We start from the raw sequence: 12,962 nt of genomic DNA on the forward strand, positions 1-12,962 counted from the left end.
GGCCGCCGGCCCCGGGGAGACGTTTCCCCTCCGTCCCTGCCCGCTGCGTATTTTTCTCCCCATCCGAGCATTAAAAAGAAATCGGAGCCCATTTTCCTGCGATAAATTTGGCAGAATGGAGAGAAAATGATCTGGCTCTGGAGGGGAGCCAGGGCCCCGGCTGCACACCGGGAGCAGCTGGGCGCTGGAGCCCGGCCACGCTCCGGAGCTCCCGGAGGAACCGGGAAAACATCATCCCTGGCTCTGCTGCGTCCCCGGGGGATGGGGAAGGGGTCCCGAAGCCCTGCTGCTCCCTGGGGAAAGGGGGGGTGCTGGTGGTGGCAGCCCCACGCCAGGTGTCCCCGTGCCGGTGTCCGTGCTGATCCCGGTATTCCGGGGTGCGGCAGGACCGGGAGCTTGGAGGCCTGAAATCCAGGGAGCTGCTGCACCCCGGGGTTCAGCCCCGCTGCAGGGCTGGGGGGGCTGCAGGGACCCCTCCGTTCCCCTGTGTAGGAGCCCTGGGCTGCTGCTGGGGCTGTGGGCTCGGTGTGGGGGTTTGGAGGCCGTTTTGGGGGTTTTGGGGGGGTTTCCGTGTGACGCAGCCCCTCGTGCAAAGGGACCGTGGGTGCAGTGGAGCCCCTCGTGCAACGGGGCCCTTCGTGGGGTGCAGCCCCCCGTGCAACGGGGTCGTGGGTGCCACAGAGCCCGTCGTGCAAGGGGGGCTTCCCTGCCACGAGGCCCTTGTGCAGCGGGGCCGTTGGTGCAATGCAGCCCCTCGTGCAGCGGGGCCGTGGGTGTGAAGCAGTGACTCGTGCAAGGGGGGGGTCTTTCGTGGGACGCAGCCCCTCGTGGAAGGGGGTCGTTGGCGCGACGAAGCCCCCCTGTGCAGTGGGGGTTTTTTTGTGCGACGAGGCCTTCGTGCAGTGGGGTTTCTCGGGGGATGCAGCCCCTCGTGGAACGGGGTTGTTGGTGTGGTGGAGCCCCTCGTGCAGCGGGGTCTTTGCTGTGGGGCAGCCCGTGCTGCGAGGGGGCCGTTTGTGGGACGCAGCCCCTCGTGCAGGGGGGTGGTTGGTGCCGTGGGGTCCCTCGTGCAATGGGGCCGTTTGTGGGACGCAGCCCCTCGTGCAGGGGGGTTTTCTGTGTGATGCAGCCCCTTGTGAAACAGGGGGTGGTTGGTGCGATGCAGCTCCTCCTTCAATGGGGTCTTTCGTGCAGTGCAGCCCCCCTGGCAGTGGGGCTGTTGGGGTGATGCAGCCCCTCGTGCAGTGGGGTCACTGGTGGGATGGAGCCCCTCCTGCAGTGGGGTCACTGGTGGGATGCAGCCCCTCCTGCAGTGGGGTCACTGGTGGGATGGAGCCCCTCGTGCAGTGGGGTCTTTCACGTGGTGAAGCCCCTCGTGCACTGGGGCCGCTGGTGCAGGGGGTGTGTGCATCAGGGGGTGCTCGGGGGAGCAGGGACAGGGTGACCCCCTGAGTGGCGGTGCCAGGACAGGACCCTCGCCAGGTGCAGTGGCTCTGGGGGTCCCTGGCCCTGCAGCCGAGGGGGTTTGGGGACCCCGCTAATGCCACGTCTCCTCTCTGGCCAGGCGTGGAGGGAAGCCCATGGCCCCCGGACCCCCAGGCCCCCCCTGCACCCAGCCCCGACCCCGCAGCCCCTAACGCCCCGAGGACCCCCCCGGCCGGCCCCGGGGAGCCCGAGCAGGTAGGGAGGCACGGGCGGGGGTCGCGGGGTGCTGGGATTGCACCAGGGCGCTGGGGGATGTTTGGGGGTGCTGGGGGTACACTGGGGCTGATGGGGGGGCTGTACTGGGGATGCCGGAGGCCGCGTTCTCGGGGGGCTTGGGGAGGATGAGGGGGAGCCCTGGAGGGGGGGGTCACGGGGCATGATGAGTTTTGGGGCGCAGCGAGGCTGGAGGGGGTGCCGGGGGTGTGCAGGGGGGGTGCTGGGGGTGCCTGTGGGGGGCAGGGGGGTTTGGGGTGGGGGTGTTTTTGGGGGGGACAGTGCGGTATCTGGGGGGCTCCGGCAGCCCCTGGAGGAAGGGGGCGTGGCGAGCGCTCCGAGGGGCGTGGCCAAGGGCGTGGCGCGGCGCTCGTCATCAGAGGTGTGGTCTGCCCTGGCCAATGGGAGCGCGGGACGCGCCCCCCGCCCCGCCCCCGGGCGCTCCGGTGCCGCCACCGCGCGCCCCCGGGACCGGCTCCGGCTGCGGCGGCGGCGGCGGGACCCGGCCCGGCCCCCGGGCACCGGCCACGGCAGGTACCGCACACGCCGGGGGGGGAGCCGGGCCGGGGGCAGCCGGGCCGGAGCCCACCGGGGAGCCCCCGGGCAGCGGGAGCCCCGGGAGCGGCGGGTTCGGGGGCGGCGGGGACGCGCAGCTGCGGCTCCGTTACGGCGGAGCGGAGCCGTCCCGGGGCCGCGGGGCAGCGGCAGCGCCCGGCGCGCGGGGGGCACCGCGGGGCGCGGGCACGGCCTGGGCTCGGGGTCCGCGCAGCCCCGGGGGTGCGGAGGGGGCGGCGGGGCTGCGGCGGGGGCAGGACACGGTCCCGTGGGCAGGGCGCGGGCGCGTCCCCGACGGGCAGGACATGTCCCCGTAGGCACGACGCGTCCCCCCGTGGGCAGGACGCGGGCGCGTCCTCCATGAGCGCGACGCGTCCCCCCCGTGGGCGGGACACGCACCTGTAGGCACGGCAGGACGTGTCCCCCCCGGCAGGACGCGTCCCCCACGGGCAGGACAGGACAGGACAGGTCCCCGGTGGGTGGGACACGTCCCCATGGGCAGGACGTGTCTCCCCCAACAGGACACGTCCCCTACAGGCAGGGCACGTCCCTATAGGCAGGACGTGTCCCCACGGGTGGGACGTGTCCCTGGGAAGCATCACCCGGTGCCGGGCGGGACGAGGACGCCGATCCCGGCTCCCCGTGGCCCCCCCACCCACGCAGGTCCCCTGTCCCGCAGGTCGCCCCCGCGCCGCTGAGCCATGCGGGATCGCCCGGCCCCCTCCCCGCCAGAGCCATGAGCGGCTGCTGGTACAATGGGGGGGTGACACGGCCCCGGGGCCCCCTGAGCGCCTCCGCCCGCTCCCTGCACCCGCTCGAGGGGGAGACCCAGCCCCTGCGGCCCTGCCCGTCCCCCGGCCTCGAGGTGGTGGTGTCGCGGCCGGAGCAGCCCGGGGGTCCGGAGCCCGGCCCGGCGGCAGCCCCGGGGCAGGATGGGGCCGAGGAGCGGGGAGGGGAACCCCGGAGGAACCAGAACATCGGGTACAAGCTGGGCCACCGGCGAGCCCTCTTCGAGAAGCGGAAGCGCCTCAGCGATTACGCCCTGATCTTCGGGATGTTCGGCATCGTGGTCATGGTCACGGAGACGGAGCTGTCCTGGGGGGTCTACACCAAGGTTGGGGGGGCGGTGGGAGGCGGGTGGGGGTCCGTCCGGGGGTCCGTCCGGGCTCACCCTGCCCCGCTCCCCTGGCAGGAGTCGTCGTATTCGTTTGCACTGAAATGCCTTATCAGCCTCTCGACCCTCATCCTCCTGGGGCTCATCGTCATGTACCACGCCAGGGAGATCCAGGTGAGGGACACCCGCCCGTGGGGGTCTCCAGGGGCGGGTCCTGCCACCCCGGGGGTCCCACCGGCGCCCTCTGTGCCCCCGCAGCTGTTCATGGTGGACAACGGCGCCGACGACTGGCGCATCGCCATGACCTACGAGCGCATCTTCTTCATCGCGCTGGAGCTCATCGTGTGCGCCATCCACCCCATCCCCGGGCAGTACCTGTTCACCTGGACCGCCCGCCTGGCCTTCACCTACGCCGCCTCCGTGGCCGACGCCGACGTGGACATCATCCTGTCCATCCCCATGTTCCTGCGGCTCTACCTGATCGGGCGCGTGATGCTCCTGCACAGCAAACTCTTCACCGACGCCTCGTCCCGCAGCATCGGGGCCCTCAACAAGATCAACTTCAACACCCGCTTCGTCATGAAGACCCTCATGACCATCTGCCCCGGCACCGTCCTGCTGGTGTTCAGCATCTCCTCCTGGATCATCGCCGCCTGGACCGTCCGCGTCTGCGAGAGGTGCGGGGGGGAAACCCGGAGGGGTCGGGGGGGTAATGGGGTTGGGGGGCAGCTGAGGACACACGGTGCAGACCCCGAGGGGGGGTCGGGGCAGAGGAGAGACCCCCTGGGGAAGAGACCTCTTGGAGAAGAGCCCCCCCGCCGCCCAGGCTGACCCCCCTTGGTGGGACCTCCCATGGTGGCCACGGTGGTTTTTCCAAACCGAACTCGCTCGCCAAGGCGAGGTGGGGGTGGCCGGACCCCCAGGGTGTCCCCAAACCTGTCCCAAGCTCCTCTGTGCCCCCCTGGGGTGGGGCAGGACCCGCTCTCTGCTGCCCGGGTGGAGCTGGGGGTCACTCAGAGGGGACCAAGGACCTGGGGTCTCACAGAGGGGACTGAGGACCCGGGGGTCTCCCAGAGGGGTCCCAGGAGGTGGGTGGGGGTCCCGCGGAGGGGACCTGGCTCGGGGTGTGCCCGCACTCCTCAGCTGCTCCCGCGGGGCGGGGCCGGGATGCCCGCGCCGGTGCCCTCCCCGTGCCCGCCTCTTCTGGGCCGGGCCCCCCCCCCCGGGGCCGCGCATTAACTGCTCTTGTTTTCCCTCCCCGACGCTCTGCTGCTTGCAGGGACAAACTGTGAGTGACCCCAGGGACCCCCAGCGCGTCCTGCACGGGGCGGCCCCGCCCCAGGCTTCTGCTTCCCAGAATTTAGGATTAGCTGCAGCCAGAGCCGGGGGGGTGGGGTGGGCAGGGCTGGGGGGCCGGGGGGGCAAAGGGGCCGTGGACACGGAAAGGGGCTGGAGCCCTTTTCCACTTGGAACCTCAGCAGCTGCTTCCTGTGCCCCCCAGCTGGGGGGGCCGTGGTGCCCAGCCTGGCTGTGGGCACGGAATGGGGGTCCTGTTGGGAGGGGGGGTCGGGGCACAGCTCCTTCTGTACTGGCTTTTGGGGGGCTCTTGGAGGGAGGGGTTGCTGCAGGGATTGCTGTGGGTTCTGGGGTGACCCTGGAAGGGGAAACCCCAGCAAGAAGCTGGGGAGGAGCCACTGGATCGTTATTGCTCTGAACGGGAGGCTTTGGATGAGCCTCCAAAGGGTTTTCCTTGGCTCTGGACATCGTTCCTTGGTGTTTCCCCTCCTTAACCTGCATGTTTTGAGTGCCTGGAGGGAGTCCCGGGTGCTCCTTGGGAGCGGGGAGATCTGCAGGTCCTGGGGAACATCACTGTGGGGTGACATCCCGGGCTGCCAACCCCACCCAGGGTGTGGGGTGCCCCCAGCACCACCCTGTCCCATGGTGTCCCTCCATCTCCCTGCCATGCCCCTCAGTGCCAGATGAGGTTCCAAGCCCCCCGGGGGGGCTGGGTGGGGGGACGCAGCAATCCTAAATTCCTCACCGCACGCTTGAGCCCCCCCCCTCCCGGCTTGCTCCCGTCTCCCCCCTTCCCTCCCCTCACCCCCAGCACCCTGTTTTCCCAGCTCCCCACTGCTCCCAGCATGTCCCAGCCCTGCTGCCCAGCTTGGCCACTGCTCCGTGTCCCCGGCCGGGCTCGTCCCCCTGTCCCGGGGGTCCCTCGGGGAGGGGGGGGGCACGGCCGGCCGTGTCCGTGGCGCCGGCTCCGGCCACGGAATCTCAAAGCACAGCGTCCCCCACTGCCCACCCGGTGTCACCCACGCTGGTCTCGGGGCCCTTCGGAGCTGGGGTGGCCCCCCAGGAGCTCAGGGTGGCCCCCAAGGAGCTCAGGGTGGCCCCCAAGGAGCTCGGGGTGGCCCCCAAGGAGCTCGGGGTGCCCCAATTCATCCAGGTCTCTGCAGGGACGGGGTGTCCCCTGCCTGGGGGTCTGCAGTGACACCCGTGTGCTGTGCTTTGAGATCTCTGGGGGGACTTCAGAGGGACAGAGGTCACCGGGGGGCTGCTCCGAGCCTGTCCCCTTGCTGTCCTCATCCAGCAGCACCCCCTGACCCAACCCCACTCCTGGGGGGGCACAGCCCCACTCGGGGCATCCCTCCTCCCGGTGTCTGGAGCGGCCGTGCCTGATGTCCCCGGGGTGTCCCCAACTTCTCTGGGGCTCCCAGCAGCACATCAGGGAGCCTGGGGACTCTCCTTGCCTGGGAACACGCCCCAAACCCCTCGTGGCAGGGTGGTGGCACCGCGAGAGGGGCGAGCGCGGTGACACTGCGGTGCCAGCGGTGACAGCGGCTGCGCTCGGCCCCGGGCAGGTACCACGACAAGCAGGAGGTGACCAGCAACTTCCTGGGGGCGATGTGGCTGATCTCCATCACCTTCCTGTCCATCGGCTACGGGGACATGGTGCCGCACACCTACTGCGGGAAGGGCGTGTGCCTGCTCACCGGCATCATGGTGAGCGCCGCGGCCGGGGGGGACACACACGGACACACGGCCCCTGAACCCCCAGGGCTGAGGGGGGACACACACACATGGGCCCTGTGCCCCCTAGGGCTGGGAGGGGACACACACATGGCCCCTGAACCCCCCAGGGCTGGGGGACACACACACACACACAGCCCCTGTGCCCCCCAGGACTGGGGGACACACACACACGGCCCCTGTGCCCCCCAGGCGTGGGGACACACACACACACGGCCCCTGCACCCCCCAGGGCTGGGGGACACACACACATGGCCCCTGCACCTCCCAGAGCTGGGGGGTGACACACACATGGCCCCTGAACCCCCAGGGCTGGGGGGTGACACACACATGGCCCCTGAGCCCCCCAGGGCTGGGGGACACACACACACGGCCCCTGAACCCCCAGGGCTGGGGGGGGGCACACACACAAGGCCCTGCACCCCCCAGGCTCCCCCCCCCCCTCACCCCGGGGGTCCCTGCCCGCAGGGCGCCGGCTGCACCGCGCTGGTCGTGGCCGTGGTGGCCAGAAAGCTGGAGCTCACCAAAGCAGAGAAACACGTCCACAACTTCATGATGGACACGCAGCTCACGAAGCGGGTGAGACCCCCCGGCCCCCCCTCCCCTGAGCGGCAGGACCGGCCCTCCCCCGGCCCCACCCACCCCTCACCCCTGGGCATCCGGTGGCTTCCAGGTGAAAAATGCTGCTGCCAACGTACTCAGGGAAACGTGGCTCATCTACAAACACACCAAGCTGGTGAAGAAGATCGACCATGCCAAAGTTCGGAAACACCAGCGTAAGTTCCTCCAAGCCATCCATCAGTAAGTGCCAAACCTTTACCTGCTTCCTACCAGGAATGGTGTCCCATCCCAGAGGTTTTAATTTTTTCCCAGGAGGAGAGCTGGGTGCTTCCTCCCCTTCTGCACCTGCCTGGAGCTCTGGGTTGGGAGCCAGGAGGTCCCTGTCCTTGTCCTCTGTCCCTGTCCCCCATTTCCTGTCCCCCATCTCCACTGTCCCCCTCCCCTGTGACTGTCCCTTTTCCTTGTCCCCTGTCCCTTGTCCTTGTCCCTTGTCCCTGTCCTTGTCCCCATCCCCCATTTCCTGTCTCCCATCTCCACTGTCCCCCTCCCCTGTCACTGTCCCTTTTCCTTGTCCCCTGTCCCTTGTCCTTGTCCTTCATCTGCTGTCCCCATCCCTATTTCCTCCCCATCCCCTGTGTCCCCCTCCCTGTCCCCCTCTCCCCATCCCCTATGTCCTGTCCTTGTCCCCCATCCCTGGTGTCCCCTGTCCCTGCCTCCTGTCCCCTGTCCCCCCCCCCCACTATGGGATGCTCTCCCAGCACGTGGGGACCCCGATGCTCCAGGGGTGACCCCAGGGGTGCCCAGTTGATGAGGTTTGGTGTGACCTTGTCTCTTTGTCAGGGGAGCAGGGCTGGGGGGCTCTGAGCCCCCTCGGGTGCCTCCTGCTTTTGGGGGGTGGGACTGGGGGGTGCCTGGCTTGGGTGGGGGTCCGTGGTGGTGGTGGGGTCGTGCTGCTCTGCTCTCGTGCCCCCGCGCTCTTCGTGGTGTTATTAAACCTGCTGTTGTGTTTTGTCTCTGTTCTGCCCTGTCCCTGCAGAGCTCAGAAGTAAGTCACCCCCCTTCTGCCCCCCCCTCCCTGGCTGTTCCCCTTTGCATGAGCTCTGGCTGCTGCCACGTTTGGGGCGGGGGGGACACCTCGGGGTGGCCCCCCCGGCTCTGTCTGGGCCGCAGGGATGGAGGGGCAGGGGCTGTGCTCGTGGGGTTGGGGGGGGCTGCATGCTGGGCTGTGGGGGGACTGCATGGGGGTCTAAAGGGGCTCACGGGGGTCTGAGGGGGCTCATGGGGGGAGTCACCGAGCCTGAACAACCCCCCCGGTGTCTCCCCAGGCTGAGGAGTGTGAAGATGGAGCAGCGGAAGCTCAACGACCAGGCCAACACTCTGGTGGACCTGGCCAAGGTGAGCGACACCGAGGGAGGGGGGGGTCTGGGGGGATTCAGGGGGACCCCACTGTGGGGGGATCCAGCACTGAGCCCCCCCCCCGTGCCGCTGTGGTTCCCCCCAGACCCAGAACATCATGTACGACATGGTCTCGGAGCTGCAGGAGCGCCACGAGGACCTGGAGAAGCGACTGGGAGCCCTGGAGAGCAAACTGGAGGCGCTGGGGCTGAGCCTGCTGGCCCTGCCCGGGCTGGTGAGCCAGGCCCTGGGCCAGCAGCAGAGGGAGCTCCTGGGGGCTTGGCCCCCCCGGCTCTGCTCGGCCACGGCCCCCTGCACCCCCACCCGCGCCCCCCGCGCCCCTGCCGGTGCCCCCCCCGCCTCTGACAGCGGGTGAGGGGTGGGGGGTGCCGGGGGCATCCCCGGGTGCCCTTTTACAACCTCCTCCACCCCCTTGGACGGCGGGTGGTGGGGAGGGGGCTGTGGGGGGGCACGCCCGGGTCCTCTTCTGTCACCCCCTCCCTCTTCGGACAGCGGGTGATGGGGGGGGCACCCCCAGGTCCCTTTGCACCCCCACCCCCACCATGGACAGCAGGTGATGGGGTGGGGGGGTTATGGGGGCACCTACAGGTCCCCCTTTGTCACCCCCCCACCTCCTCAGACAGCGGTTGGTTGGGTGGGGGGGGGGTGGGGGGGGGGCACAGGTCCCTCTCTGTCACCCCCCCACCTCCTCGGACAGCGGGTGATGGGGAGGGGGGGTCTGGGGGGGCCCCTCTTATGTCTGGCCATCGTGTGGCTGATTTCAGTAGCTTTGTTCTGTAAAGCCCTGTATAAATTTCCTGCGTTCACTGTGCTGGCTTGAGGCTGGAGCCCCCCCCGAACCCCCCCCCCCCGCGCCCCCCCCGGCCGGGTGGGAGCTGAGCCCCAGCCTCCAGGAGGGCTTTTTGGGGGGGTGGGATGCAGCAAGTGCTGCAGTGGGGGGGCTGGAGCAGCCCTGGGAGGGGGGCAGAGGGAGAGGGGGGAGAAGCCAGGAGCCCTGAGTGTTGTGAGGGGGGGGTTTAGGGGCTGACCCCCGGGTGTGGAGGGGGTGGAGGTTGGGGACAGGGTGGGGGGACGCCTGGGGTCTTGCCTGGAGGGTGCGGAGCGGGGAGAGACCCCCGTGGTGAGAGCAGGGCTGAGCCCCAGCGTGGAGGATTTTTGGGGAGGGGTGGTGGTGTCTCTGTTCCTGGCTCTGCCACGAAGTGACCTTGGCGAAGTCACGTCACCTCTCTGTGCCTCAGTTTGCCCCGTCTGTAAAATGGGGGGGGTTGGGGTGGGAGGTGGGGGGGACTCGGCACCAGCCGTCGCAGAGCGCTGTGAGACTCCTGGATGCAATACCGAGCCCGGCCCCCCCCGCGGGGTGGGCGAGGACCCTCTGCCGGGACCCCCACAGCCCTGCACCCCCCCTCCGGGGCCGGTCCTGCTCCCCCCCGCCGCGGGGGGGGGTCGGGGGGGGGCCGAGGCGCAAATTAAAGGAGCCTGAACTGGACGCGTCACTCTCTGCTCGCGTCAGCGGGACCCCCCCGGCGGGGGGGCGGGATGGGGTCCTGGGGGGGTGAAAGAGGGTGTTTTGGGGGGTCTTTGTCACTCCCCCCACCCTGGGAACCTTGTGGGGGTGGATGGGGCTGGTGTGGGGGCTCCAAACCCCTCGGAGGGCGGGGGGGGGCACTGGGAAGGCCAGGGGCTTGCAGCCCCCCACTAGGGCAGGTTTGGGGGGGCTCATAGCAGCAGATTGGGGTGAGTGATGGGACATCCCGAGCCGTTCTGGGGTACCCCGGCTCCCCCTCTGCAGCCCCGGGATGTGGGTGTTGGGGTCCTGCAGAAGGCGAGGGCAGGAGGGTGGGGGGCACTTTGGGGGGGGGGGCAGGGGCCCCAGGCTGCCCACGCGGGGCCCCGTGCCACGGTTTGGGGTGGCACGGGGCTGTTAATGATTAACCAGCGGTGCCGGGCGGTGGTGGCGGTGACTGGTGGCACTGGTGGTGGCAGCGGTGGTGGCACTGGTGGTGGCGGCGGTGCCGGTGGGCGGCGGCCAAGGGACATCGCGGTGGGTCCCGGGGCCGCGTCCCCCCCCCATGAGACGGGCAGGTAACGTTGGTGGCGGGGGTCGGGGGCCGGACACTACCCTGCAGGGGCTGGCACGGGGACAGGAGGGGACACGGAGCGTCTGGGAGTGACCCAGCGGCTGCTGGACTCGCGGGGTCGTGGGGGGGACCCTCTCTCCCTCCTGCCCTGAGGGGGTCCAGAGGGGTCCCTGCTCCTGGGTGCTGGGAGCACCAGTTGGTGCTTTCCATCCCAGTCCAGGCTGGGGGGGACCGGGACGGTGGTTTATGCCCCAGAGGTGACACCCCCGGCCACGGTTGTGTCCCCGTGGGAGCGACGGGGACTGCGGGGGAAGCTGAGACGCGGAGGAGGAGGGGCCGGGGACACCGGGACCGGGGGGCTCGCTCCCGTCCCCCTCATCCCGGGGCTTCTCCTCCAGCGGGACCCAGCCCGGAGCTGCGGGAGCGAAGCCGGATGCCCCCGGGGCACCCCCGTCACCCCAAAACCACCGGGAGCCGCTGGCCGAGCCCCCCCATCCCGCCGGGACACCGGGACCGCCCGGTACGGAGCGGGGGCGGGGGGCTGAGCCCCCGGGCTGGGCTGGGGGAGTTGGACCCCCGCTAAGTCCTGCCTGGCGGGGCCGGGGGCGACTGGGGCTGACGACCACCCCTCAGTGACCGCAGCATCCTCCTGCCCCCCCGCCCCGTCGGGTCTCATGTCCCTCGTGTCGCTGGCAGTGGCGGGGGACTGCCACCCTTGGGGGGCTGTGTCACGGCCCCCCCCTCGCTGCTGTCTCTGCTCTCATCCTCCTCTTCCTCCCGGCGCTGCTCTGCCCGGCCCGCAGCCTCCCGTCCTTCCACGTGTGGTGGGGCGAGCTGACCTGGAAGCCCCGGGAGGTCCCCGGGGGTCCCGCGGTCACCGGGAGCGGGGGCAGCCCCGGGTGGTCCCCGCCCTGTCCCCCGGCTCGGCGGCGCTGCCACCTCACACCCTTCCCTTGTGTCCCGAAGCCGCCGCCAGCCCGTGCCAGGCGTGTCACCTTCGAGGACGAGGTGGTGGCACCGCGGGGACCCCCGGGGAGGGCCCGTCCTGCCGGGGAGCAGGAGAAGCGGGGGGACAGGTCTGTCGCCCCCAGACTGTCGCCCCGACCACGCGCCGTCCCCGACTACGTGGTGTAAGTGGCCCTTTGGCGACTGGGGTGGTCACGGGGGTGTCACGGATCCCCCATGACCCAACCACGAGGGGCCCGATGGTGAGGGCAGCACCTGAGCCCCGTGGTTTTGGGGGGGGCAGGAGGTACCCGGCGATCCTGAGCCCCCGGCAGTGGGAGGGCTACAAGGGCGTCTTCCAGGACCAGCTGGCGGAATACGTGGATCTGCACCGGGAGCTCCGTGCCACATGTCACCCCCCGGGCAGGACGGTGGGACCCTGGGTGGGCACGGGGCACCGTCCTGTGGGTGGGATGAGCTGGGCGTTCTCTGCAGGGATTAGGGGTGAGCCCGGGGAGGGGCTGCAGAGGGTGTTGGGGGGACAGGAGGAGACACGTGGACCCCCAGGCTCCTCTGGCACCAGCAGCGCCCGAAGGCAGCTCCTGGAAAATTAATGAGCGTTGGAATTTCTTGGCTGCGCCCTGGGGGAGGGTTTTGCCGCAGGTCTTGGAAGCGCTGGAGGTGCCGGAGGAATTCTGGGTGCCCCTGAGCCCTCCGGATTTGTCACCTCCAGCCACCTCATTAGGGCTGAACCCCCCGCGGGGCTCCGGGACGTGGCCCACAACTGCTGTGAGTTCGTGAGGAAGAGGAGGGTGAGCAGCGGGAGGGCTCAGGATTTGTTCTGGGGAGCGGGGGGGCGGTGTGCCCTGGGCATCACAAGACCCCGGTGCCTTGGCAGGGCTATTCCCGGCAGGATTCAGCCTGGCTGGAGAAGCAGCGGCGCTGTGAGTACCTGAAGAAGAAGCTGACGCACCTCAAGGCGCGGATCCAGGAGTACAATCGTGTCACCCACCCCAGCGCCGGTGGCTCCTGAGCCTGTACCCGGGCCGGGGACCCTCCCCCCCCCCGAGGCACCCCAGGGGATGGGGAGGGGCTGGCGCTGCCGCGGGGATCACCCAGTACCCACCAGGGATCACCCGGTACCCACCGACCCATCGCACCCACGTGGGAACGGGGAGCAAACCCACCGGCTCCTCATTCTGGAGGTCCTCGTGGAGCCTCGTGGCTCCGGGACCCCCGAGCGCTGGGTGGGTCCTGCCTGTCCCCAGGTCCCGGCTGTGCCCCCACCTCATCCCTGGGAATCGGGGAGCCCCTCACCCCCCTCCCCGGGCAGGGGGTGCAGCTGCTGAAGTGGCTTTAATTCAGTAACCGGGTTTAAGAAACGTGGTGGTGTTTTGTTTTGTTTTGTTGTGTTTTTTTTGGGAGGGGAGGGGTGTCTCAACTTTTTTTTGCGGGGGTCTTAACGCGCATCCCGGGGCACCCACAGTGTCCGGGGGCCGCGGGTGCCCCCGTCCCACCGCAGCGCCCTCGGGACCCTCAGCACGGGGCACAATTTCACCACC

The 12,962-nt window shown here is 69.9% G+C and overlaps 1 protein-coding gene and 1 long non-coding RNA gene across 4 annotated transcripts; both read left to right on the forward strand.

Moving 5' to 3' along the window:
* The first annotated feature begins 1,640 nt into the window (after window positions 1-1,640).
* On the forward strand, window positions 1,641-9,188 carry KCNN1 (potassium calcium-activated channel subfamily N member 1). Of its 3 annotated transcripts, none has more exons than XR_004360982.1 (9): window positions 1,641-1,680; window positions 2,933-3,367; window positions 3,446-3,541; window positions 3,626-4,044; window positions 6,232-6,373; window positions 6,869-6,979; window positions 7,074-7,176; window positions 8,287-8,356; window positions 8,463-8,474. XR_004360982.1 is itself a non-coding variant. In XM_032711795.1 (9 exons), the coding sequence occupies exons 1-9, from the start codon at window positions 2,990-2,992 to the stop codon at window positions 8,730-8,732; spliced, it is 1,623 nt and encodes a 540-aa protein (XP_032567686.1). In that variant the 5' UTR covers window positions 2,939-2,989; the 3' UTR covers window positions 8,733-9,188. The 3 variants fall into 3 exon arrangements, 2 of the variants coding, with proteins under 2 accessions (XP_032567686.1, XP_032567687.1); XM_032711795.1 differs by lacking the exon at window positions 1,641-1,680 and adding an exon at window positions 7,998-8,006 and having other exon boundaries at window positions 2,939-3,367; window positions 7,074-7,201; window positions 8,463-9,188; XM_032711796.1 differs by lacking the exon at window positions 1,641-1,680 and having other exon boundaries at window positions 2,943-3,367; window positions 7,074-7,201; window positions 8,463-9,188.
* A 2,284-nt stretch (window positions 9,189-11,472) lies between these two features.
* On the forward strand, window positions 11,473-12,779 carry LOC116799046. The gene is made up of 3 exons (XR_004360984.1): window positions 11,473-11,585; window positions 11,705-11,831; window positions 12,314-12,779. It is a non-coding gene; the product is annotated as an uncharacterized LOC116799046 (long non-coding RNA).
* Window positions 12,780-12,962: the final 183 nt, after the last annotated feature.

Source organism: Chiroxiphia lanceolata, chromosome 27 (assembly GCF_009829145.1).
Source record: "Chiroxiphia lanceolata isolate bChiLan1 chromosome 27, bChiLan1.pri, whole genome shotgun sequence".
Classification (NCBI taxonomy): domain Eukaryota; kingdom Metazoa; phylum Chordata; class Aves; order Passeriformes; family Pipridae; genus Chiroxiphia; species Chiroxiphia lanceolata.